General features: G+C 38.9%; 1 protein-coding gene across 12 annotated transcripts in view; it reads left to right on the top strand.

Annotated features, from left to right (window-relative positions):
• Positions 1-2469: 2469 nt before the first annotated feature.
• The window catches only part of Cask (calcium/calmodulin dependent serine protein kinase), a 361845-nt gene continuing 338249 nt past the window's right edge, over positions 2470-26065 (top strand). For 5 of the 12 annotated variants that reach the window (XM_045140293.1, XM_045140292.1, XM_045140290.1 and 2 more), the window contains exon 1: positions 2470-2668. In XM_045140293.1, the coding sequence (XP_044996228.1) occupies positions 2610-2668 (59 nt within the window). In that variant the 5' untranslated portion in view covers positions 2470-2609. The remainder of the gene's footprint in view (positions 2669-26065) is intronic. The other 7 variants (XM_045140294.1, XM_045140287.1, XM_045140286.1 and 4 more) reach the window with 2 other exon arrangements.

Here is a 26065-nt window from a genome sequence, read left to right as displayed (position 1 = left end):
GTTAAGGGTGTGTGTGTGTGTGTGGGGGGGGGGGTCATTCCCGAGCTTTGTGTTGATTGGAAGACCAGGGAATGCCAAAAGCTGATGAATGTAGGCCAATTAAGGGTGTGGATTGCATTGAATGGTTTGATGAAACAAGGCCCAGCTGTCTCCAGTAAAGATGATTATAACCCCACATCAAACAGATCTGCTACCCAATAGTGGAGGGGGGTGGATGATTCTTGGGAGGGTGACTGTCCCATGTATCATCTATCTACATCTCTAGATAAGGGAGTTGGGCTGCCTAACTAACCCCTTCCCTAGGGCTCTTTCCAGTTCTAAACCAGCCCCAATTCTATGCGCAGAGAACATATCTCTTTGCAGTTACCTCCCCTCCTCCACCTTCATGTTCTTTTCTGCTTTATAACTAATCTTTTCTACTTTTTTTTCATACGTCCATATGAAAGATAACCCCTACAATAAAACAGACAATCCTTGGCATAGCTCAGGTTTGAGATGAAGAAAGGGAAGTGAAACTGAAGAGGCAACCTGTGAGGGTTGTTGAGCGCTTCAGTGCAGAATAGAGCGATTCCTTTTTCATTAAGCAGGGGTAAACACACCTGCTTGGGGTGAGTGACAACAGTTGTGGGCCCTTCAAAGGAGACAAGTTTCTCAGGCTCTGAAAAAAAGCACATGCTCTTTAGGAAAGGAGGTAAATCTTCTAGTGCAATATTTCCCTCTGATTTGCCTTTACTCATTTTTTTTTCAAGAGGGTTTCTACCCAAATTCTTAACAGCTAAAATCCCTCAGCCTCTTGAGGGAGTGGTCAAGGATTTGTGCAGAACGTTTCGGAAAAGAAGACGAGTCTACTTCCTACTCCCTCCACTTTGGTAAATACTATTTAAAAAAATCCTCGCTGAGAATTTTAACCAATTATTTCTGGAAGCTGACTTATGAATTTAATTGACACTTCTGCTGTAAGGAGGAACAAAGACTTTTGTTTTTATTAGTCTTCAACTGAGGCATATACCTGTCTGATGGCGTTGGCTCATTCTGCACATGCTCAGTTGAACAGAAATCTTTATATTGAATACAACACCCGTAACCTCACTTTCCGGCTGACCCTGTACTTATATATTTTCTAGTTGCATTTTTATCCTGACGAGTCCAACATTCACAGAGATTCTATAGGGATCAAAATAGGTGCTGGGGACGATATACAATGGGTTTTAAGTCCTCGTATGCTATTAGCTTCCTGATCTGTCTAGCTTCTGGTTCACGGGGATAGACGCTGCATAGATATTTGCTGAGTTTGGGGCAGAGTGCGGGAGAAACAGAGGGCTTGCCGTTTCTTGTTGCATACCTTTTAGACAGTTTTGTTTTTCTTGGACAACCCCCTCCCCTAGCCCTCATCTTTATTAAGGAATGATGGGTTGCACTAAAAGCCTTCGCCACCAAGCACGGTTTGAGCGACAATTTCCCTCCACCTCTCTGGCTTTCCCATTCATCAGCACCCTCTCCCTGCCTTTTTTTCCCAGCAAAAACTGGGAACAGCTTTTCTGTGGTTACAAAAGGGGGGAGAGTGACCAGAGCCCCAAGCACCTCGCCCAACAATGTGCATGATGCCATGGACCTTTTGTCCCTGGTCCCCTTTCTCGACTTGCTCGCAGCTTGGCAGCCAAGGCGACGACCCCAACCAGCCCCGCCTCAGCAGCTGCAGCCGGGGCGCCCTACTTGTCAACCCCCCGCGCCCTCTTGATTCCAGGCGCCAGCCCGTTCGACGTGACGTAGCCGGCGCCGCACGCATGCGCTGGTCTGCTTCACCCCCCCCCTTCCGCGGGCTACCACCTCCCAAAGGGCTGGAGTGGGCGGGGTGAGTGGAGCTAGCAGCCGCGGGGGCCGAAGTGGGAGGAGGGCTAGTATGCGCGAGGCGGGTGCGCGGGGCGCAAGAGCCAGGCTCCTGAGGCTGAGGGGAGGAGCCGGAGGCGGCGGCTGCGGCTCCCGCCCGTACTGAGCGTTCATCCCGCGAAGCCCCCTCCCACTCTCGGGCAGGCGGCGGCGGCGGCGGCGGCGGCGGCGGCGGCGGTGGGAGGAGGAGAAGGAGGAGGGAGCGTCTCTGCCGCCGCCTCCTGGTCCCCAACGCCGATCCGCCGCCACCACCTCCCTCCGCGACGATCCTCCCTCCATGGTCCTATCGCGGCCCCCCCTGTAGCCCGAGCTGTCCCGCGCTGCGCCCAGAACCGGCCTCGGCCACAGGGAGCGGTCGCGGCCTCGCGGCCCGCGGGGGCTGACGGGCGGAGAGTGCGGCGCCTCGCGGTCCCCGAGGGTCCGCACGGCCCGCAGCGCGCCGGGAGCAGCAGCCCGAGGAGCAGCGGGCGGGCGGGCGGCGCCGGGCCCGGGCCGCCCTCGATCCCACGCCCCGGCCCCGCCGCCCGCGCCGGGGCGGTAGCCCGCAGGAGAAGGCGCTGCAGTCTCCGGGGCCTCGCGGCTCCAGTGGAGCGTCCTGAGCACCGAGGGCTCGCGGGTCCTGAGGGGAGGCGGCGAGCCCGGAGCCGGGCACTGAGCTCTTGGGCGCCCCCAACCCCTGTTTTCGGAGCCCTCCACGCTGCGGCCGCTGTCCCCTCTGGACCATGGCCGACGACGACGTGCTGTTCGAGGATGTGTACGAGCTGTGCGAGGTGATCGGCAAGTGAGTCTCCACGCGAGGGAGCGGGAGTGTGGAAAAATGCATTTCAGTGATGCCCCGGGCCTCCCGCACCCGCTCCGGGCCTGCCCCCTGCCCTCCCTCCCTTCTTCCCTCCCTCTCTCCTCTCTGCCTCCCTCGTCCTCTTCACCCTGGAGTATTTATAGACGTGTACCTGGATATCCTGCTAGGAAGGGGTCTGGGGGGTTCTCGGGGAGCCATTGAGGCCAAAGAGCTGAGGTCGGCCACCTCATAAAGCGTGGGGCGGGTAGCCTGCATTTTATTTGACGGTTGTACAGGGACGTGGCAGACCCGATTTTATAGTTGCTTCTTGGGGATTGCTGGGGTTATTGTTACCTTGCCTGTACCATAGACCGTTTGCAAAAAGAGCAGCCTGCATTTCGTGTGCTTGTGTGGAAAGAGAGAGAGAGAGAGAGAGAGAGAGAGAGAGAGAGAGAGAGAGAGAGAAAGCGTCCAGGGTTTTAAATTGTGGGGTGTGTGTCTATTGTGCCAGGATATTAGACAGATGCCTTTGTGTTCACCCCATGCCCGAATTGAAGGGGTCATTTCAGACGGGTGCGTCCAGTTTCAGCAAATTCCTCACCTGGTTTAGAAGGACGTGGAAGGACTTGGGGGCACCCGAATTTTTAATGCCTCGTTATGCAATGACTGTTCAATCAGTGCTCAGAGCTCCCTTCCACTGTTTTTGGGATGGTGGTTAGCGTGGTAGAGCCGTCTGCTTTGAGTCACCCTGCTGATCTAGAATATAGAACTGACAGTCCAAATGCTCATCCTTTCATTTGTGTTGTATAATTACGCTAGGGAAAAGCAGGGAATCAGATTAATCACAGTACTGATTGAGAATTAAATCTGCAGTTCCTCATCTAATTGTCCATTCCTTAAATCTGTTTTGAATAGTTTCCTTTTCATTCTTGTCAAACAATATTCCAAGTACACAATCTTGCTAATTTGCTTCTGAGGGAAATGCTCGTAATCTGAAGTTGATTTCCTAGCTCAGCGTGGATTCTGTGGCTTTGGAAGTTGAGATCAGATTTAAGAGCTGTATTTGCTTATTTAATAGCTCTTGCTACATAGCTACTGTTGGAATATTTTACCTATTTGGAAGCAATGCTTCAATGTCCACAGTTGAGAAATGAAACCCCTAGACAGCGTTTGGCTCTACCTCTTTTAAGTTGTCTGCAGTATACTCAATTACATTTTTTTGTCAGTGCTGATAACTCATTTTTCTTCCATATTGAGGTATTACAGTGTTGTCTCACATGGTGGAATTGTGAGTAGAGCGTACTATACACTTTACTCAGACCCAAATGCTATGGAGACATATTACTCCTTGCCCCTATTGTTCAATGACCAGCCTGCCTGTTAGAAAGAGGATGTCCATATGTGTCTGGTAAAGTCGTTGTGGAGGTGCCCTAGAGCAGTGCTGTCCAAAAGCCATATAATGAGAGACACATATGTAATTTATAATTTTCTAGTAGCCACAGTAGAGAGATTTAAAACAAGGTGCAATTAATTTTGGTAAAATATTTAATGCAATACATGCACACTTATCATTTCAGTATAAAAAATTTTGAGTTGCTGTACATCCTTTTATGCTAACTCTTTGAAATCTAATATGTGTTTTATACCAACAACACATCTCAATTCTGATGCTTAGCTAAATTTTCACCAGAAATGTTTGATCTGGATTTAGGTTTCATAAATTTTACATGTGCAAAAGGAGATTCACATATCCAAGTCTTACCAAACGTATATAAAAGTTTTCCAATAACTGAATTAACTATTTCTAAATTAAAACTTTGATTAATTAAAAATAAACAAAATCTAAAATGTAGTCTCAGTTGGATGAGCCACAATTTAAGTGCTTAGTAGCCACATGTGAATGGCACAGTTCTAGAGAGAAGAATAACAAAAATCACCTTCTTGGTTTCTTCATTGTTAGAAGCACACAGTGTAAATTAGGTATTTCCCAAAAGCCACCAAAATGACTGTGCATGAGTGAGTAGTGTTTGTTGCATCTTGGTTATAGTTGTAAATGGACGAGCAATTCACAATTGGAAAATGCAGATTAAGATGTTAATTATATTGTGATGACAGAAAATAGCCATCATTGAATGACTTTTGGGAACTATTTCTGATTCCTAAAGGTCTGGAAGGGTAGCAATGTGATTTAGTTGGGTCTTGAAAATTGGTCAGCATCATGTTAGCACCGTCGTATTCTTCTGACTTAAAATTGATGGAATATTTTCAGAAAATAGCCTGGTAGAATTCAGTTAATCTAGGCTGTTGTTTTACAGCTGCATAAGGAGAGAGAAAGCAAACTAAGGTTTGAGATGATAAGTATTTTGTCATTTATAAAATACCATTCCAGGAAATAATGAATCCAAGATAGCCTTAGTGTTAATGCCATGATAGTGTTCCTCATCCTTTACAAAGGTTGAAGGTTTTTTTTTTTTTTTTTTTTTTTTTGGTAAATGTCTCAGTATATATTGATCCTGAAATTGAAATTCTTTTGAGATTATCTTGCAGGGACCTTGAGAGCATACATTTTCACTTAGAATTTGTTGAATTACAGAATTCAATAGAATGGCCTTGAGGATCCTTGCTTGTGCTGAAAACCTTTTTGTTAATTTCCTTCCAAGTTCTCTGAAATTTCAGTTTTTCTTTTATATCAGATTAGTATTACATATTGTTATTTACCACCATATCTTAATAAGTTAAAATTTTTACTAAGGCATTTTAAATTGATTTCAGGGTTTTCTTCTTTTTTTTTTTTTTTTTTCGAGGTAGAGTCTCACCCTAGCCAAGGCTGACCTGGACTCCACTATGTAGTCTCAGGGTGGCCTCAAACTCGCCAGTGATCCTCCTACCTCTGCATTAAAGGCATAAGCCACCATACCCTGCTTGATTTCACCTTTCTTTCTCTTTTTTTCTTTTGTCTTTCTTCCTTCCTTCCTTCCTTCCTTCCTTCCTTCCTTCCTTCCTTCCTTCCTTCCTTCCTTCCTTCCTTCTTTCTTTCTTTCTTTCGCCACCATACCCTGCTTGATTTCACCTTTCCTTCTCTTCTCTTCTCTTCTCTTCTCTTCTCTTCTCTTCTCTTCTCTTCTTTCTTTCTTTCTTTCTTTCTTTCTTTCTTTCTTTCTTTCTTTGTATGTATGTATCTATCTATCTATCTATCTATCTATCTATCTATCAATCATCCATCCATCCATCCATCTATCTATCTATCTATCTATCTATGATTAACAACTTCCATTATTGTTAACAATATCCCATGGTAATGCCCTCCCTCCCTCCACTTTCCCCTTTGAAACTCCACTCTCCATCATATCCCCATCCCCTCTCAATCAGTATCTCTCTTATTTTGATGTCATAATCTTTTCCTGCTATTATGATGGTCTTGTGTAGGTAGTGTCAGGCATTGATAGTTCATGGATATCCAGGCCACCCACTCACTTTCCTACCTGTCTACCTTCTCACTCACCATTATGTACTGGACTTTACTTGGTGGCATAAAGGAAAGTGCCAGTTTAATTTAGACCTGTTTTGTGTGTTTTCCTTAGTTGAGATGGCTGACTTTGAGGTAAGGACTTCAAAAGCAGATCATTGTTGGGAATATATTTTATATTTTCATTTTATGTTGCAGCCTTTACCTTTGTTAAAGCTGTCTTTAAGAGACTATTGTATCTGATTTGTTCTGAAGATTAGGAGGATGCCATTTCTTTTTTTAAAAAAATTAAAGTCCCCAGTGCTGCTTCTTTGAAAATCTTGCAGAGACCTGGAAAGGATTATACTAAGTGAGGTAACCCAGGCCCAGAAAGCCAAGCGCCACATGTTCTCTCTCATATGTGGATCCTAGCTGCAGATGACTGGGCTTCTGCGTGAGAATGAAAAGTGTCAGAGGCCAGTAAGTTAAAAAGGAGACATAAAGGGAAGAGAAAGGAAGGGAGGAGGGTACTTAAGAGGTTGATATTGTATATATGTAAGTACAATGATTGTGATGGAGAGGTAATATGATGGAGAATGGAATTTCAAAGGGGAAAGTGTGGGTGGGGGAGGGAGGGAATTAACATGGGATTTTTTTTATAATCATGGAAAATGCTAATAAAAATTTAAAAAAAATCAAATATAAAAAAAAAAAAAGAAAATCTTGCAGAAACTCTTGAAGGCTTGTTGTTTCCATAACATTTTTAATGTACCATCTTTCAAGTCACTGAAACAAATTTCTTAATCATAGGCCTCAAACTTCTTGTCTTAACAAATGTAGCAATTACTGGAAAGAAAAGGTATTATGCAAATGTAGTTAATGGCTAATTTTATAACGTGACCACTTACTGTAGCATTTGCAAATGTATATTTTTATAAGTAAATGCACAGTCAGTAATAGTACATGATGAAAGTTTTACAACATTCCATCCAAATTAAAACAGAGTAACACCAACTTTCTAGTTCAGCAATGTCTGTGAAAGAGAAGAGCAAATCTAACCCTATTTCACCTTGTGAAGCTAAATATTTGCCATGGTATTTAGAATATCTAGTAACCTGTAACTTTTGACTTTCTTGCTTTGATAGAACATACACTAAAAGTAGAGTGATGCAGCATGACCCCTGATCAAGGATGGCATGCTGTATTTTCTTACACCTTGAGAACACTTAACATATTTAATTACAGTTACTTATTTATGGGTCTCTCTACCTAGCCTAATAGGGAGCTTCTTGAGGGCAGGGAGTGTATGTAATACACATATTTCTCCACTACTGAACACACTGCCTGCAAAGTAATAGTTACCTAATATCTGCAGACTGAATTGAGTAGTTTAATAAAATCTCATTAAAAAGGCAAGATGCATGTTTATCAACTTTAGAGCAATTATTGTCCCGAAAGACTGTATTAGTTTAAAATAGTAGAGTTCTACCTAAGGTGCATTTTAGAACTACCAAGGGAACTTTTTTAAATTTTTTTGTTTATTTTTATTTATTTATTTGATAGCAACAGACACACAGAGAGAGGCAGAAAGAGAGAGAATAGGCACGCCAGGGCTTCCAGCCACTGCAAACGAACTCCAGACGCATGTACCCCCTTGTGCATCTGGCTAACGTGGGTCCTGGGGAATCGAGCCTTGAACCGTGGTCCTTAGACTTCATAGGCAAGTGCTTAACTGCTAAGCCATCTCTCCAGCCCCAGGGGAACTTTTAAAAAAAATACCAATGCCAGGGCAATAAAACTAGTCTGTAGGTCATGTCATGGGCATCTTTTAAAGCTAAATGATTCTCATGTGCAGCCATGACTGAAAGTTATTATTTTAATATTTAGGTGATATATGTAATCTGGAACTGGCTTTTCAGAGGATTGCAGTTTTTACAAAGTAGAATAAATGTGTTTTGGAACGTATTCAAGCTATCAGACCAAAACATGGGTTTTTTATCTTCTGTGCACTTGTGTTTCTGAGCTTGTGTAAGAAATTAGTTCAGCCTGTGTTTGGCTTTGATTTCATGAGCCTTTTAGGATTCACATTGATTTATGACACTCATCTAATACCAACATGGTTGATTGTCTGATGTTTGGAACAACACAGAACAAGGATTAGTTAAATAATAGTAGATGGCTTTCCACTGTGGTGCCTTAATTTAATAAAGAAATTCATTAGTTTAGTATGGATAGTTTGCACATACACTTTATTAAAAGAGAATGGCTAAGTCACTTATGTAGTTTAAATTCTATACTTGTGACTCCAGTGATGCAGTTTGCCATAAAATTGAGTTAACTGCATCATTTATGTACATACTGGATTAATAATATGTAAAATATATAATTCAAGATAGAGAAAAATTTAGCTTTACCCATTTGTAGTAAATACTCTGGGCTTTATAAATATTGATTGGCTCAGTGATTTGGGTTTTTAGTACCTCAGAGGGAGTGTTACGTCATGCTGAAGAGTCTTCCTGGAAAGTTCAACTCTGTATTGTAGGTAAAACATTTTTAATGTGCAGTGTAAGGCTGAATGAACTGAGAATTTTACAGAAGCGAATGATGTTCTGTGAAAGAAGAGCAAGAACAGTTAGAGCCATATAGCAAGGTAAGCCAAGCAACATTGCTGAGCTAATTCAAGCCATTAGGGTTTAGCTGCACTTCTATAGAACAAACCTGTTAAATACAGGATGTAGATTCATACAGATGGCATGCCTCCTTGGGAGAAGGGAAGCAAGGTTGATTCCTGATTAGTTTGATTCTGGGGCCCTCTGGGGGAAAACTGAGCCAGGCAGTTGCTTTTCTGCATGAGTATCTCTTCTTGTCATTTTTTTCTTCCTTTTTACTTATTTATTTATATATATAGTTTTTAATTAAAATGTTGCACTTTTTTCCTCTTATGAATTTCCTTATTTATTTATGCACAGAGAGAGACAAAGAAGAGAGATGGGAAATGGGCACACCAGGGCCTCCAGCCACTACAAACTCTGGATGCTTGTACCACTTTTTGCATCTGGAATTATGTGGGTACTTGAACCCAGGTTGTTAGACTTTGCAGGCAAGTACCTTAACCGCTGAGCCATCTCTGCAGCCCCAGGTTGTACATTCATATCTCCTCTTACCTACCCCAATTCATTGAGAATATTCTTGGGTGGGGTTATTGGTATTCACTGTGGGGATCAAGGAACATAAGTCAGTCTCTGCAGTTGGGTAGAGGGGGATGGCCACATGATGCCTCAGGCTATTCCTAGCCCACTCTGAGGCTCTTATAATCTTTCTGCCCCCTTTTGTTCTATGTTCCCTGAACCTTGGCGGGCAAGATTGAAATCTGATTTAGTATTGAATCCTCTGTAGCCTCTGGATCTCTGTTTTTGATGAGGTTTGCGTGGCCACAGTGTCTGCCATTTCCCTGGAACTGGTTTTCAGGCTAGTCATGAGATTAATACTCATGTCATCCTTTCCTCTGTAATGAGTTCTAGGTCTGGGCGGATAAGGTGGAGATGACCCATTTCATGGCAGCAAGTTGGCTAATTTTGATGTATTGTCTTCTTTTCAGTTTTTAAAGGTTGCTTTAGGAGGTGTCACTTGCAGGTTGTCTTTCCACATGTTTCCAGTGTTTTCCCTTAACTGCTATAACTGTGACATGCTTGTAATACATTTGACATAGCCAGTTCATCCTCCTCCATTTTTTCTAAAATATACAAGCCTTATACACACACAGGATTTTTTTTGTTTTGTTTTGGTTTTTCAAGGTAGGGTCTCACTCTAGCCCATGCTGACCTGGAACTCACTATGGAGTCTCAGGGTGTCCTCAAACTCAGAGCAGTCCACCCACCTCTGCCTCCCAAGTGCTGGGATTAAAGGCGTGTGCCACCACACCTGGCTCAATGGACTATATTTTTAAAGTCCCTTAAGTCGTGTTTTTGAATATTTCCTTTACATTGAAAATTCTTCCATCTTTAGTTAGTTATACACAATAAATTAAAGAAACCAGTATACTACAGATTTTAAGCATTGTTCTTAACGCATTGCATTTTGTAAATGAGTGTTTTACATTTTAAATGTGGTAGGAGCACTTTGTTTAAAGGAACTAGGTTTAAAAATTAAAGACTGTTTCATAACTTAATGGCTACTTTGTAAAAGAAATGGATTTCTCTTTCTAATGTTACACATTCTACATTTATTGTTTCATTTAGTTGTACCTATTTTGCAGAAATACTGTGATCAAAAAGTAGTACAGAGGAATTTGGTGAAGTACACATGGGATTCTATCTGGTTCTAAAGTTTGTTCCTTTTTTGCCATATTCTGGTGGTCATTCAAATTGTGAAACTACTGCATTGGATTTCTTTCAAATATGACTCATTTTAATTTGTGAACTTTTTGTTTAAATTTCTAGTTACATTTCTTACCTTTTCAGTAGAACTTCCATATAGTATTGATTCTTTCATTGATTTCCTTTTATCTTTCTCTTTTTTATTTAAAATATTTCATTTAGGGACTGGAGAGATGGCTTCATGGTTGACATTTGCCTGCGAACCCTAAGGACCCAGGTTTGATTCCCCAGTACTCACATAAAGCCAGATGCACAAAGTGGCACATGCATCTGGAATTTATTTGCAGTGGCTAGAGACTGTGGCTTGCCCATTCTCTCTCTTTCTCTCTCTCTCTGTATGCAAGTGCATAATTTTTTAATATTTTATTTATTTATTTGAGATAGAGAAAGAGAGAGAATGGGCATGCCAGGGCCTCTAGCCACTGTAAACGAACTCCAGACGCATGTGCCGTCTTGTCATCTGGCCGTATGTGAGTACTGGGGATTTGAACCTCAGTTGTTAGGCTTTGCAGGCAAACACCTTAACCACTGTGAAATCTATCAAGCCCTCTTTTTCTTTAATGAAATCTCATCATTTGTCACCACACTAATGAAAGCTATGATTTTTAAAATATATCTACTTATTTGCAAATAAAGAGAGAGAGAGAGAAGACATGAATGGGCATGTCAGGGCCTCTTGCCACACCACACAAATTGTAGACATATGCCTCTTTTTGTACCTGGCTTTATGTGGGTATTGGGAAAAAGAACCCAGGCCAGCAGGCTTTGCAAGAATGTACTTTCAACCACTAAGATAAATACCCAGCCTCAAATTTTAATTTGATCTAATTAATATTTAAAAAAATGTTTTATTTATCTGTAAGCAGAGGGGAGGGGATAGGTGCACCAGGACCCCATGGCAGTGCAGACAAACTTCAGGTACATGTGCCACTTTTAGTATTTGGCTTTATGTGAGTACTGAAGGATTGAACCCAGGTCATCAGGCTTTGTAAGCAAGCTCCTTTAACCACTGAGCCATTTCTCCAGACCCTAATTTATTTTTGACATATGTATGTGGTGTGCATGTGTGTGTCTTGAGTGTCTGTGTAGTCATATGTGTTTTTATGTATACAGGCATATTGTGGCCAGAATCTTCCTCAATAGCTCTCCATGTTTTTTTTTTTTTTTTTTTTTTTGAGGTAGGGTCTCACTCTAGCCCAGGCTGACCTGGAATTCACTATGGAGTCTCAGGGTGGTCTCGAGCTCATGGTGATCCTCCTACCTCTGCCTTCTGAGTGTTGGGATTAAAGGTGTGTGCCATCACATCAGCTTTTCTTCTTTTTAATAATATATACTTATAGCTATAAACTTTCTCGTTTGTATTGATTTTGCTGTATTTTTTTAAGGTATGGTATGTTGTCTTTTCATTTTCATTTCCTCAAGATGCTTTATAATTTTTCTTACGACTTCTTTGACCCATTAGTGTATTGCTAAATTTCTGTATAATTGTTTTCTTTGTGCTATTGGCTTCTACTTATATTCCATTGTGATTGCAAAAGAAATTTTGTGTGATTTATATTTTCTTGAATTTGTTAAGACTTGTTTTGTAGAGCTGGATGTAGTGGTGAACATCACACCCGGCTTTTCTTTAGTTTTTTAATTTTTTTTTATTTTTATTTGTTTGCAAGTGTGGAAGGATGTCTTGGGAGCTTAATAATGGGCATGTCAGGGCTTCTTGTCACTGCAGATGAACTCCAGATTCATCCACCACTTTGCGCATGTGGCTTTACCATGGCTACTATGGAATTGAACCTGGGCTGGCAGGCTTGCAGTCAAGCACCTTTAATTGCTGAGCCAGCTCTCCACTTGTTTTATGAGACAAGGTTTTTCGTGGAATCTGGAGCTCATTTACTTTGGCTAGATAGCGGACCAGCATGCCCCAGGGCCCCTGCAGTGCCTCCCCATCCTTGAGATTATAGGTGCTCAACATTACACTCAGCTTTTGAATGAGTGTTGAATATCCAAACTCAAGTATTCATACTTGTGTGGCAAGCACTTTACCCTCTGAGCCATCTTCCAGCCTCCTTTTATGTATTTAGCTGTTGCAATATGGAATCTTGGCCATCTGTCCAAGAAATACAGTTGCTTTTGGAACTTTGTCCCTTTTTTTCTTCAAGTTTTTCCTTCTAATTATCATGTTCCAACAGAAAAAGAAACTAATTATTCCTAGCTTGCCAAGACAGGAGTAGTGAGGCTTTCAGAGATAGCTGTTTATTGTGGGATGGTTTCCATAGGGTAGTTATTCATATATCCTGTGATAGTGAAATTGTTCTTTCTGATGCTGAAAACCGTGCACTGAACCATAGCTGCTGACTCGGGGCATCTCAGCTATTTGCCAGCACTGCACATCTATGTAGTCAAAGGAGACTGAGTTACCACTGCAGAACAGGTACCTATCACTAGGTTTGAAGCTGATGGGATACGTTCGTTTCAAAGTACTCACCTTATTCTTAGTTTCAGTTGACAATATAGATTCTGGAACTTCCAAATATGGCTCTGGATTTATTTTACTGGGTTCAAGATGCTATAGAACTTGCCACTTCCTTTGTGTCTTGGGCCTACTACACTATTTTAGATTGTGGAGTTCAGTTAGTCAGTATAAGGAAAGTTTCTCTGACTTTCTATTACTGGGTAGATAATTTAAAGCTGTGCTGATTCAACATTAATGTACATTTTCAAATTTGAGATTTAATACAGTTTTACTACTCTCTTTGAGAACTCATTTTTTACTATGATGGTTACTTTTTTATTGGTGTATATTATTTGTACATACATTGAGTTTATTTTATTTTATTTTATTTTTGTTTTTTTGAGGTGGGGTCTCATTCTGGTCCAGGCTGACCTGGAATTAACGCTGTCATCTCAGGGTGGCCTTGAACTCATGGCAATCTCCTATTTCTGCCTCCCAAGTGCTTGGATTAAAGGCATGCGCCACCATGCCCAGCCATTTGAGTTTCTTATAGACAGTTTCTTTCAAGTGTATCATGCACTTTGACCAAGTTAACCTTTAGTCTCTCCTCCTTTTCCCTCCCAGTAGTCTCTTTCCTTCCCATAGCTACCTTCTGATTTCATAGTCCTTTCTGTTTTTTATATTACCTATAAATGTTTTTATGTATCTATAAAGAATTCTAGGGCGTACATGTTAGAGAAAATATAAAATATTTATATTTCTGCATCTACCTTCACTTAATATGATTTCCAACTGCATCTATTTTCTTTATTCTGGATAAGTAGTTTTAACAAAGCAAGTTATAAAATTAATGGTACGTATTATAGATTTAGAAATATATGTGTTACATAAATAATCATGAACCTCCATACTTCTTTATCTATATCCACATTCTCCAGAGGTAATCATTGTTCAATTTCTTGTACATCTGTCTGTCTGTCTGGAAGTTACTTGTTTTAAAGTCTGGTAATATATTTGAATCATACTCATTTCCCATTAAATAGTCTATGATGATCTCTCTATATCCATTGATACATATGTCTCCAGCTAACTCTTTGCTTGCAGCCCAGTCTTTTGTGATATGGATTAGCCCTTTAACTTTGATTGAATGCAAACCATTTCTTATTGGGTAGTTCTTGAAACATCAGCCTGTAATTGAACTGAGAGACATGGAAAGACATGATGATTTGGCAGTGATTTGTGTGGAAGTAAAACTGAATGAATGAGTTCTTGAAGATTGACTAGCTGGATAGTGTATAACTCAGGAGAATCAGAATAGGAGGACAGCACCGAAGTTTCAAAGTAGGGAATACTAGTTATGTGAAATGCCAACACTGCTTGAGGACCAAATTATGGCATTGCTATAATGAAAGCCATTTAAAACACTTATCAAAATTAATGTAATGTTTACTATTCAGCTTGTGATATGTCTGGAAAGCCAAGTCCTGATTTAATTTCTAGTAATTTTTGGTATTTTAAAATTATCTCTCTCTCTCAATCTTTTTCAAAACCACAATATTTGGAACAAAGATGGAAGAATACACACACACACACACACACACACACAGAGAGAGAGAGAGATAGATAGGTGGATGGATGTTAATTTCAGGCTTTTAGGTAAATTGATTTGGTTTTCCTAAAATTAGGCCATTTGCATTCCCTAGCTTGTACATGACTGCCAATTAAATGGAAGCTTTCATGGAGTGACAAAGTGAAATTTTGATCCTTTAAGTTTACTTTAAGTTCTTGGTGTTTATGACACCCATTTTTTTTTACAACTTCTACTTTATTTCTTTCTTATGTCAAGGATTTTTTGCCCTGGTTGGATGCGACTATTATTCTCTTCCCCTTTCACATTCTTCTTTCTCCCACCCTCTAATTTTTTTCATTGGCTTTTTGTTGTTCACATCCATTCACAAAAGAAAATGGTTTCTTTATTGCACTTAAGCCAATTAATTCTTGTATCTAAGTGCACATTATTTCACTTCATCTCCTTGTATTCTATTATTGGACTGTTGTACATCCCCCCAATCTTTTTTATTTCTTTTTATACACTTACTTGCTTTATAGCCATTATTATATTTTAATCATTTTATATAGGAGTGGCTCATTCTCTCTCCCTTTCTCTTCCCTGCCTGCCTTGGCTACATAGCAATTTTGAGGCTATCTTGGGCTATAGGAGAGCATTTCAAAGCAACCACCTATATAATAGCTTGTATCTCAGGGTTTTGACCCTGAATAAGGGTATCTTAGTAGATTTTAACCTAGGATAGAAGCATTACCATTGAACCATAGGCAGATTTTACTGTTTATTAGCTGAAATAATGTTATTAATTTAGTTATAGAGGTTTCTAGCCCTGAAGATATACATTATATCACTGCTGCTTTATATATTCTTATTTGTATTTTTAGGAAATGTCATAGACTTTTAGCATTTTTGCTTATGCTTAATATGTAGTTTGCCCTGACCATGGTTCGCTATTGCTTAGTGATTTGTAAGGCAGCCTCTTAAGATATGATCTGGTGATCTTTGGAATCAATGTGGCCATTTTCTTCTTGGTTGTACAAGAAATGATGGGTGCTTCACAACCCATTTGCATGGATTTCTGATTATAAAGTAGAACATAAGTGCTTTTGTTGTACAATGTCTCTAAGATACTCAAATTATTTTGGGCAGTTAATGTACATTAGTTTCAACAATTACAGATGTGAACTTTCTTAGTGCTAAATACATGTTTTTTTTTTAAATTTTTAAAAATTAATTTATTTATTTGAAAGCAACAGAGAAAGAGAGAGATTGAGAGGGAGAGAGAGAGAAAGAAAATGGGCATGTAAGGGCTTCCAGCCACTGCAAACGAACTCCAGACGCGTGCATCTGTCTAACGTGGGTCCTGGGGAATCAAGCCTCGAACTGGGATCCTTAGGCTTCACAGACGAGTGCTTAACCACTCAGCCATCTCTCCAGCCCTAAATACGTGTTTTAGTACTTAAATAATATGGTAAAATGAACATTCTTTCCTACCGCATATATAAAATGTTTATTAGTGCTAATATTCATTAATTGGTTCATTCATTCATTTCTAGCTGTGAAGCCCTGAGAAAAGTAGCTAACCTCTTTGAGTATGAATATCTTTACTTGTGAAATGAGGATACTTAGAGGTTGGTTAGAAGAATAACATGATATATGGAAAATATATAAAGGTTATTATTTTTATTTTTTAATATTTTATTTACTTATTTGAGAGGGAGAAAGAGGCAGACAGAGAGAGTGTGGTCACTCCAGGGGCTCCTTGCCACTACAAACAAACTCCAGACACATCTGCCACTTTCCACTTCTGGCTTTATGGGGGTACTGGGGAATTCAACCTGGGTCTGTCAAGCTTTGCAAGAAAGCACCTTCAAAAACTGAGCCATTTCTCCAACCCAAAGTAATTATTTTAATTGGCATAATTATTCACTAAATGGTTTCTAGCTTCAGTGATCTCTCTGTCAAAAGAAAGTGATGGTTGGTTAAAACTAGAATGACTCTTAAATACTGATAAAGCAAGGGTCACAACTGACGATTCACTTGCCTATCTTCAAAGTAGTTCAGTAACCAAAACATAGAAAGTACTTAGCTAATATGAATGTGGTAAGTGAGTAATCCAGAGACAGTGTGACGACCTATTAAAAGGAAGCTAGGAAACTCTATAGAAGAGGCGAGGCTTGAATGTTTTGTCAATTTTCTCCTTGAGTAAATTTTACATCTTAGGCCCTTTACTTCTAATATGATGATATAATACAACATAAGGACTGCAGGTCAGGGAAAGTAAAGAAATCTAAGAAAGGTTTAAAAAATATATTTAAGAGTACTTTGTCTTCTACTGCAAACACACATGCATGCATATACACATATGTATGAAAGATAGTATTCTTTGAGTCTATACATTTTCATAGTTTATTTGTATGTCTGTCTTACATTAGAGTTTTATACTGTTGTGAAAAGCTCCAATGATTATGTTAAAGAAGGAGTTTGGTATCATACTTTTACATTTGGACATTTGATAGAGTTAAATGTTCATAATGTGAAATTACATGACTAGACAAAAATCACATAATATGCATTTAAGAAACAACTAAATTTTATAGTGTTCTTTTATAGTATTCATAAAATTTCAATATGACAGCAATTTTTCATATATTAACAGTGATCAAATGAGATTGAAAGACTCTAAAGTTGTTGTTGTTGCTGGGAAAAGCCATCTGACCAGAAGCAGTTGATGGGAGAAAGGGTTTTTATTTTGACATATAGTGTTGAGGGGAAGCTTCATGATGGCAAGGGAAAGAATGGCATGAGCCGAGGCTGGACATCACCTCTGCCACAGTAGGTGAAAAGCAGCAACAAGAGAGTGAGAAAAGCTCTGGCAAGGAGGGGTTAGCTATAACACCCCTAATCCTTCTGCCTTCTGAGTGCTGGGATTAAAGACATGCACCACCATGCCCAACTAATCTTTTTTTTTTTTTTTAATGTTTTAAGGAACTTTGTTTATTTGAGACAGAGAGAAAGTCAGATAGAGGTAGGGAGAATAGGCATGCCCAGTCCTTTAGCTGCTGTAAACAAACTCCAGACACATGCGTCACTTTGTGTATCTGGCTTCCATGGGTCCTGGGGAATTGAACCTGGGTCCTTTGGCATTGCAGGCATGCAACTTAATCACTGAGCAATCTCTCTAGCTCCCAAGTTAATCTTTTAAAACATCTTTTTATTTATTATTTATTTGTAAGGGGAGAGAGAAAGAGGGCATGCACCAGCAAAAGTAAGCAAGTGAGCATGTCAGGGCTTCTTACCACCACAAATGAACTCTAGGTGCATGTGTCACTTTGGGTATCTGGCTTTTTGTGAGTACTGGGAAATTGAACCCAGTCTTCCAGACTTTGCATGTAAGCACCTTTGACCACTGAGCCATCTTTCCAGCCCTGAGATTATCTTGTTAATAAATATTTTTTTCTTTAATTTAGTCACTTGTAGGATAATTAGATACTTGTAAAACAAACAGAAGGCCATTTTCAGTAAGGTCATTCTTAATTATCTTTCATATAAATAGCAAATTTTCCTAGTAGTATATACAGATAACAGGTTAGAGTGAGAATTCTATCACATAACAATTGATATATGTAGTATTTTTAAAGCATTCCAGGAAGTGGAAAAAATGCTTCTACCAATCATGTATGTTACAGGCTATGCTGTTTAAAAATATTTCTTCTTATGAATGTTAAAGTTATCTCTGTATTTATTTATTCATACTAAAATATTTCATTGTTATCATTGTAGAAAAAACCTTGAAATTTAAAGAAGGAGCATTTGAGGCTTGTTGCTCTAATTTTTGGATAATATACATTAATATCTACTACTACTGAGTGGTTCTATTATACATCACACATTTAGAACCTATGAGCCACTTGCATTAATGGTTTAGTGGGCTTCAAGTTGGCATCTGATTAAAGTTCAGGCTTCTTCGTAAGATTTATCTGGGTGGCTTCAATATTAGTCTTACAAGTATGAACATGGTCTTGGAAAATCTTACCATGGATGGACATGCAAGAAGTGCAAGTTGAATTTGAAAAACTGAAATTGTAGTTTAAAACTTATCATGTGGGCTGGAAAGATGGCTTAGTGTTTAAGGCACTTGTCAGCAAAGCCAAAGGACCTAGGCTCAATTCCCCAGTACCCATGTAAAACCAGATGCACAAGGTGGCACATGTGTATGGAGTTTGTTTCCAGTGGCTGGAGACCCTGGCATGCCTAGTCTATCTTTCACTATCTGCCTCATCTCTCTCTCTCTCTCATACACACACATACACATAAGTAAGTAAATAAATAAAATATTAAAAAAAAAGACTTACCATGCCAGGCATGGTGGCTCATCCTTGTGTTTCCAATATTTGGGAGGCTAAGACAGGAGGATCATTGTGAGTTTGATACTAGCCTGGGCCACAGAGTGAGCTTTAGGCCAGCTTTGGGCTATAGAATAAGACCCTGTCTTAAAACATTTTTAAAAACAGGAGATTTAAGTATTTTGGGGGATTTTTTTTTTTTTTTAGTAACAACTTATGTTTCATCACTATTTGGTTTATTATCCTCAATTTCTTGTCTTATAAAAGACAGAAGACAATAGCTCTATTGTAGATTTCATGGGGTTTTTGTGAGCAAAATATGACAAAAGTTTTTAGAAGTCAAACTGTATTACATAAATTATTTCAGTTTCATTTAAACGAAGCACATCTAATTGGAAATAGACTTCATTAAATTTTCTTTGATTTTGCAAGAATCATTTAAATTTATATTTAAACTGATTGTATTGTGTTTTTTGATTAATAAAACTTAGACTTACCCTATTTCTTTGTAGGACTTTGAACATATTGGGTGAAAATATTGAATATTTGAGGATGAACTGTTTATTTTGCTGTTGGGGCAAAAATACATTCACACAAAGAGAAGGTAATACATTTACATAAAGAAAAAATAATATATTTACTCAAAGAAAAAATACAAAATAGTGAGGTTTCTCTGATTCTTTATTCAAGTATAACATTTTGATTGAGCATTGAAATTTGGAATTTAATTCAAGTGACAAATATTTATGTCCAATTAGATGTAAGCTTAGGTAATTACTTGAAATGATCAATATTCTAGTTACAATGTAAAGTAAAAATCATTGGTTTGTTAAAGGGTGAATCATCTCTGGACTTAGCAGTAGCTCTTAGGGACTTGTTAGATCTCGGGCCCTACTCTGACCCAGTAAAGCTGGGCATGAGGCTCAGTCATCTCTATTTTAACAAGTCCCCTCTCCAGAGAATTCTGAAGCATATCAAATTCTGACAGCCACTCACTTAGAACTCTAGATCAGAGATTAATAAACAGTGTGTGGTCTAAATGGGCCCAATGCTTAGTTAAGTATCATCTCTGGCTACTTTCATGCTCTAGACAGAGTTGAGTAGCTTTGATAGGGACTGCTGTCCGAAGAGCCTCAACTGTGTTATTTGGCCTTTTCAAGAATAAGCTCACTGATCCTTGCTTGAAATGAAGTCCAATTATTGTTTTCTTGACTATAGTTCAGAACGGTGTATAGCTGCTAAAATCATTAGATAAGTACCTGGGTCTGCATCTATACCTGACTTTCATATTTCAGCAAATGTATTCCTCTTTCTTATATCAGTTTATTAACTCAGTGACTAGACTTGTGAATGGAAATACTAATTTGCCCTTTCAAAAAATGATTATTGGGCTGGAGAGATGGCTTAGCAGTTAAGCGCTTGCCTGTGAAGCCTAAGGACCCCGGTTCGAGGCTCGGTTCCCCAGGTCCCACGTTAGCCAGATGCACAAGGGGGTGCATGCATCTGGAGTTCGTTTGCAGTGGCTGGAAGCCCTGGCACGCTCATTCTGTCTCTCCCTCTATCTGACTTTCTCTCTGTGTCTGTCGCTCTCAAATAAATGAAAAGTAAAAAAAAAAAAAAAAAAAAGATTATTGATTTGTGAGGAGAGAAAAAAAGTATAAGTGTGCCAAGTCCTCTTGCTGCTGCAAAGGAACTACAGATGCACATGCTATTTTGTGCATCTGGCTTTACATGGATACTGGAAAATCAAATCCAGGTCTGCAGGCTTTGTAGACAAGTGCCTTTAACCACTGAGTAATTTCTCCAGTTCTGCCCTTTCTTTTTTTGTTTAACAAGGTTGGGACCTTTCCTCATTGATTCTGTGGTAGTGTGTCCTCAGTTTTTCTGCACTCTAGTGTAATCTAACTTAAACTCGGCTATTATAATCTTCATTTCTTCCTGTTCTTACTGAACTTTTTACTTCCTCAGGAGAAACTCATTTTGACTGCTATGTTTAAGGATGTGAATTGTTTGATACACTCTATGCCTAGAGAGTTGTCATCCTTGTCTTGGAGCATTGTAGTTGCTTTGTACTTCACTAGGCGGAGTTGAGGTCATAGGCACCAAGCATCATGGGTAATAAAACATTTACAGGAAGATTTCTTGTTAGCTTTTGTACATCCAACCAGGAATGACAGTTACTATCCATAAGTGGAATGCATGTTGATCTCATAATTTTCTTTTTTTTTTTTTTTAATTAGTTTCTAAAAAAATACTTGTTAGGACTGGCGAGATGATATAGTGGTTAAGGTGCTTGTGTGTGAAGCCTGGACCCAGCTTCCATTTCCCAGTAACCACATAAGCCAGATGCACATGGTGGTAAAGGTGTCCGGAGTTCATTTACTGTGGCTAGGAGCCATGGTGGACCCATTCTCTCTATATATACCTGCCCCCTTGTCTCTCAGCAGTTAAGGCACTTGGCCCACAAAGCCTAAGGACCTAGGTTTGAATTTCCAGTACCAATGTAAGCCAGATTCACAAGGTAGCATATGTGTCTGGAGTTCGTTTACAGAGGCTAGAGGCCATGGCACTCCCATTCTTTTTCTATCTGCCTTTTCCTTTCTCTCTTGCAAATTAAAAAAAAAAAAAAGTATTGTTTATTATTATTTGTAAGGAAGAGAGAGAGAGTGAGCACCACAGCCTCTTGCCATTGCAAATGAACTCCAGATGCATGTGCCACTTTATGCATCTGGCTTTATGTGGGTACTGGAAATTTGAACCTGGGCCTCCAAGTTTAGAGGCCAGTACCTTAACCACTATGCTATCTCTCCAACCCCTCTTAGGTTTTTTTTTTTGTTTGTTTGTTTGAGGTAGGGTCTTGCTATAGCCCAGGCTGACCTGGAATTCACTATGTAGTCTCAGGCTGGCTTCAAACTCTTAAGTGATCCTCTTACCTCTGCCTCCTGAGTACTAGGATTAAAGGTGTGTGACATTTTATCCAGCCACCTCTTAGTTTTCAAGATGATTTGTGGTCAGCTCCACATAAAAACCAAGAATTGACTTTACTGTTATTTTTACTTATACAGTGGAATCATTCCCTCTTACTCATCTCCTTGAAGGAAGCACAGTACCTCTTAGAAGAAATGCCTTCTCATAGTTTCCTTTGATCCCAGTAGCAAGATCAGAAAAAGTGATGTTTTTAAAGTTGTAATTCCATAAATGTGTTATTTCCTCACATGACTGTTGCTCTAAGTTAGTAAACATCATTCAGCCAAATGTTTCTGGGCTATACTATTGATGAGGTTTTGGTACATGATTTATCCCAGGAAATGAGTTGACTACTTTGATAAGAGATGCTTGGCCTGATACAGCAAGTAGTCAATGAATTTCAGACTGTAAATGATTGCATTAGCCCTTTTATTTAGGCTTTTCAAATCATTTTAATTCATATCTTTTGCCCTGTTTACTCATCCCAGAAGTGATATAGAAAAAGAGAGGGTCAGACAAAGTCCAACCCCATAGAATGTGGTTACTAAAGTCTATCGCCCAAAGCAACCTACTGGATGATTTGAGTTGTGCTGCTTTCTGAACAAAATAGTATTGGAAGCACAGTATTTTAGAAACTATTATTTATAGTAGTGAATAAATGTGAACTCTTTAAAAGAAACAAGCATTATTGTTCCAGCCAATACAATAGCCACCCCACAGGAATCCTCTGAATAATCTCATCATTTCTGTTTCATCTCCTTGGGTCAGGAATAGGTAATGATAAAAGCTTGGGAAGACTTACTACACTTTAGACAAGAGAAATACTTGCATGTCTTACTGAATAGTTTTCCTCCCCCTTGGGTACAGAGGAGTCTAGAATTGAGCTGAAGGCGAGCTTCAATAATTTACCTCACTTCCTTGGCAGTGGTTCTGCTTGGGGGCCTTGCACTACTTTCAGAGAATTGACTGCTATAGATATGATCTGCTAAGTGTGTGGATTTTGAGCTACCTTAAAAGTGATGGTGTTCAGATTCAAAGTTTCTTAGTAAGCAGAGAATGTTATATAAGGATACTAGTGCTGCAATATCTGATGAGCTTCAATGTGAAATAGACACTGCACTAAGGTCTGTAAGTAACAACTTTATTGGAGCTTGCATACTTTTAAAACATGATATTTCTCTAATTTATATTAGTTTGAACTTCATTAGGTCACAATATCTGGTACGTGGTAGATATTCATTATAAAGTTGTTGAACAAATTCAAAGGAGGGGAGGAAGTATCTAAAACAGCTTATATTTTCCTTCGTGCTGATATCTTCTTCAGAACAATCTAATTCTCTTAATGCCACTTTGAAATATGTTATTAATTAGAATTGTACTATAGATGCTGAAGATAATGCTAGGATTCTAAATAATAGTATATTTACACTAATTTTTGAGATCATTTTAAATGTCAGTTTCTATACTAGGCATTTATTCCTTTCATGTGACAATGATTTTCTCCTTGATGAACATCTCATGTTTTCACCTGATATATCTAGGGTAAGTTATGAGGCTGGACTTGGCTTGGCTTGACTTTCTATCACCTAGCCAATTCTACCTGAGCTTTGGCCAATAGGTAGGTGATATGTTAACCACTAGCAGGATGCAGCTATTTCAGGTTAATTAAAGTTAAATAAAATCATAAAACAGACCTTTTTCCCCCAAAAGATGATTTATAAATTGCCAGTGAACTCATAGAAAACAGTATACAACACCAAATCTTTACAGAAAGACAGATCTCACACCACAGTGAGGTACCAATTTCCCATACATTAGAATGACTAGAATAAAAAAGCTATATACGGGCGTGGTGGCGCACGCCTTTAATCCCAGCACTCGGGAGGCAGAGGTAGGAGGATCTCCGTGAGTTCAAGGCCACCCTGAGACTACAGAGTTAATTCCAGGTCAGCCTGGACCAGAGTGAGACCCTACCTCGAAAAACCAAAAATTAAAAAAAAAAAAAAAGCTATATAATAACAAGTGTTGGCAAGATTGTAGAGAAATTGGATATCACATACATTACTGGCTAGAATATAAAATAGCGCAACCACTGTGGAAGGCATGCTTGCAATTCCTCAGAAAGTTAATTTAGTTTCCATGGGACTCAGCAGTTTTCCTACTATGTATGAATCCAAGGGGATTAAAAACATATAAACACTAACACATGGATATTAATAACATTACTCATATTGGGCAAAATTTGTAAACTACCCAATGCTCCTTGGTAGATAAATGGTAAGGAAACTGGTAGTTGCACAAAGGAATATTATTTAGCCATAAAAGGACTGAAGTGTGGATATATTCTTCAATGTGGATTACCTTCAAAAATCAATATGCTAATTGAAAGAAGCCAAGTGCAGAATACCACACACATGTGATTTCATTTGTGTGAAATGTTCAAAATAGGTAGAGCTATTGAGACAGATAATAAATTACTGATTACCTGAGACTAGGGAGAGGATATGATGGAGAATGGCTGTTACTGGGTACGGAAGGGGTTTCTTCTTTATATCTTGAAAATCTTCTGCAATTTGATCATGCTTGTTGATCTGGGCAGGGCATGAAGTATACTAGAAACCACTGAATTGTCATATTTAAAAGGGTAAGCATTGTAGTATGTGGATTATATCTCTATAAAAGGTCTTATTAAAAATAGCTCCTTAATTATATCAGCCACCTTTTAATTGCTTGATAGGTATGTTGCTAGTGGCTACATGGTATATAGTACAAATTTAGAACATTTTTGTCATTACTCAAAGTTATATTAGACAGCACTAATCTAGAAGAACTGACTGTTCTTCAGAGAATTGTTGTTTTATGGTATTTTGTGCTTATTTTTGCTTTCTAACTGTTTTATTAAGAGACCCCCCCCCCCCCAATGGTGCAAGCCTCTGGAGTTCATTTGCAGCGGCCAAAGGCCCTGGCGTGACCATTCTCCCTCCCTCTCTCTCAAATAAATCAAAATAAAGAATAATAATTTTAAAAAAAGAGACCCCCAACCTAGTTTCATTTCATTCTCAAATGCATGTGGTAAGTACTATTACATTTTCCATTTTACGAATTATGATGCTGGGTATGGTGGCACACACCTTTATTGCCAGCATTTAGTAGGCAAGAGTAGGAGAATCTCTATGAGTTCAAGGTCAGTCTGGAGCTCCAGAGTAAATTCCAAAAAAAAAAAAAAAAAAAAACAACAATAAAAACAAATCATTTAATTGGGGCTTTACTCAGTTTTAAAAGATTTACATAGCTAGTGAGGGGGCAGGGGGATCCTAGTTTCTAATCTAGGGTTTTAGTTTTTAGTCTAAGGCATTGTTTTCTTGTGCTTCTCGCCATCTATCCTCTACTCTCACTTTGTTACTAGTTCATTAGAACTATTTATGTCACTCTATCCTATTTCCTTCCGCCTTCTCCCTATGCTAGTGTGTACATGTGCATACATTTACTGATATCACTTGCCTGAAATGACAACACAAGTACCTCTTCTTTTGTGAAGATATTCTATACCCTTATCAGCCCTTTTTATTGTATTTGCATTTCTATAGTTAATTTCTGAATATTCCCAAGGCTACAAGGAATTTATCCACTAACTAAACAATTATGTTGTGTCAGGCAGTTTTGGGGCCACCCTCTTTCACTTGGCCGAGATGGCATAACATCCTAAGATATAAGAAAGGGTGTTACCAGATCCTTTTGTTTGTGACACTGTTACATAGCCCTATTTGTAGCTACTATGTTAGTGACTCTAACAAGGAAGTGGTCTTCTAATCTAGAACCTTGGCTTTAATTTATATATTATCTGTTTTTTTTTTTTTATTCACAAGCAGTTCTCACCTTCATTGTTATAATGTGGACTGAACTTTGCTCTTTTTGCTCTTAAATTTTTGTGCTTTGTATTTTCCTGTCTGTAAATCCCCTTTCTCCCATAAATGTTAATGAAAATTAAAAAAAAAAAAAACTTGATTGAATTCTAAAGAACTTGTAAGAGTTTTATCTGATTCTGAGGTTATCTTTTTCTACATTTGTACTAAAATCAGTTTTCTTTCTGACTTTGGTAAAACATATTCCAGTAGATTCTGGAGAAGTGCTTGGTGCACAGTAAATTTAAAAAAAAATATTGGGAACTTTAATATCTGAACATACTATAATTTGGTTTTGTTCCTATCACATTATCCTCCTCTGTCTCCTCTTCTATCATTTTACTAAGG

This window comes from Jaculus jaculus, chromosome X (assembly GCF_020740685.1).
Source record: "Jaculus jaculus isolate mJacJac1 chromosome X, mJacJac1.mat.Y.cur, whole genome shotgun sequence".
Classification (NCBI taxonomy): Eukaryota; Metazoa; Chordata; class Mammalia; order Rodentia; family Dipodidae; genus Jaculus; species Jaculus jaculus.
The sequence above is the reverse complement of the archived record's forward strand: the minus strand, read 5'-3'. Positions and strand labels throughout refer to the sequence as shown.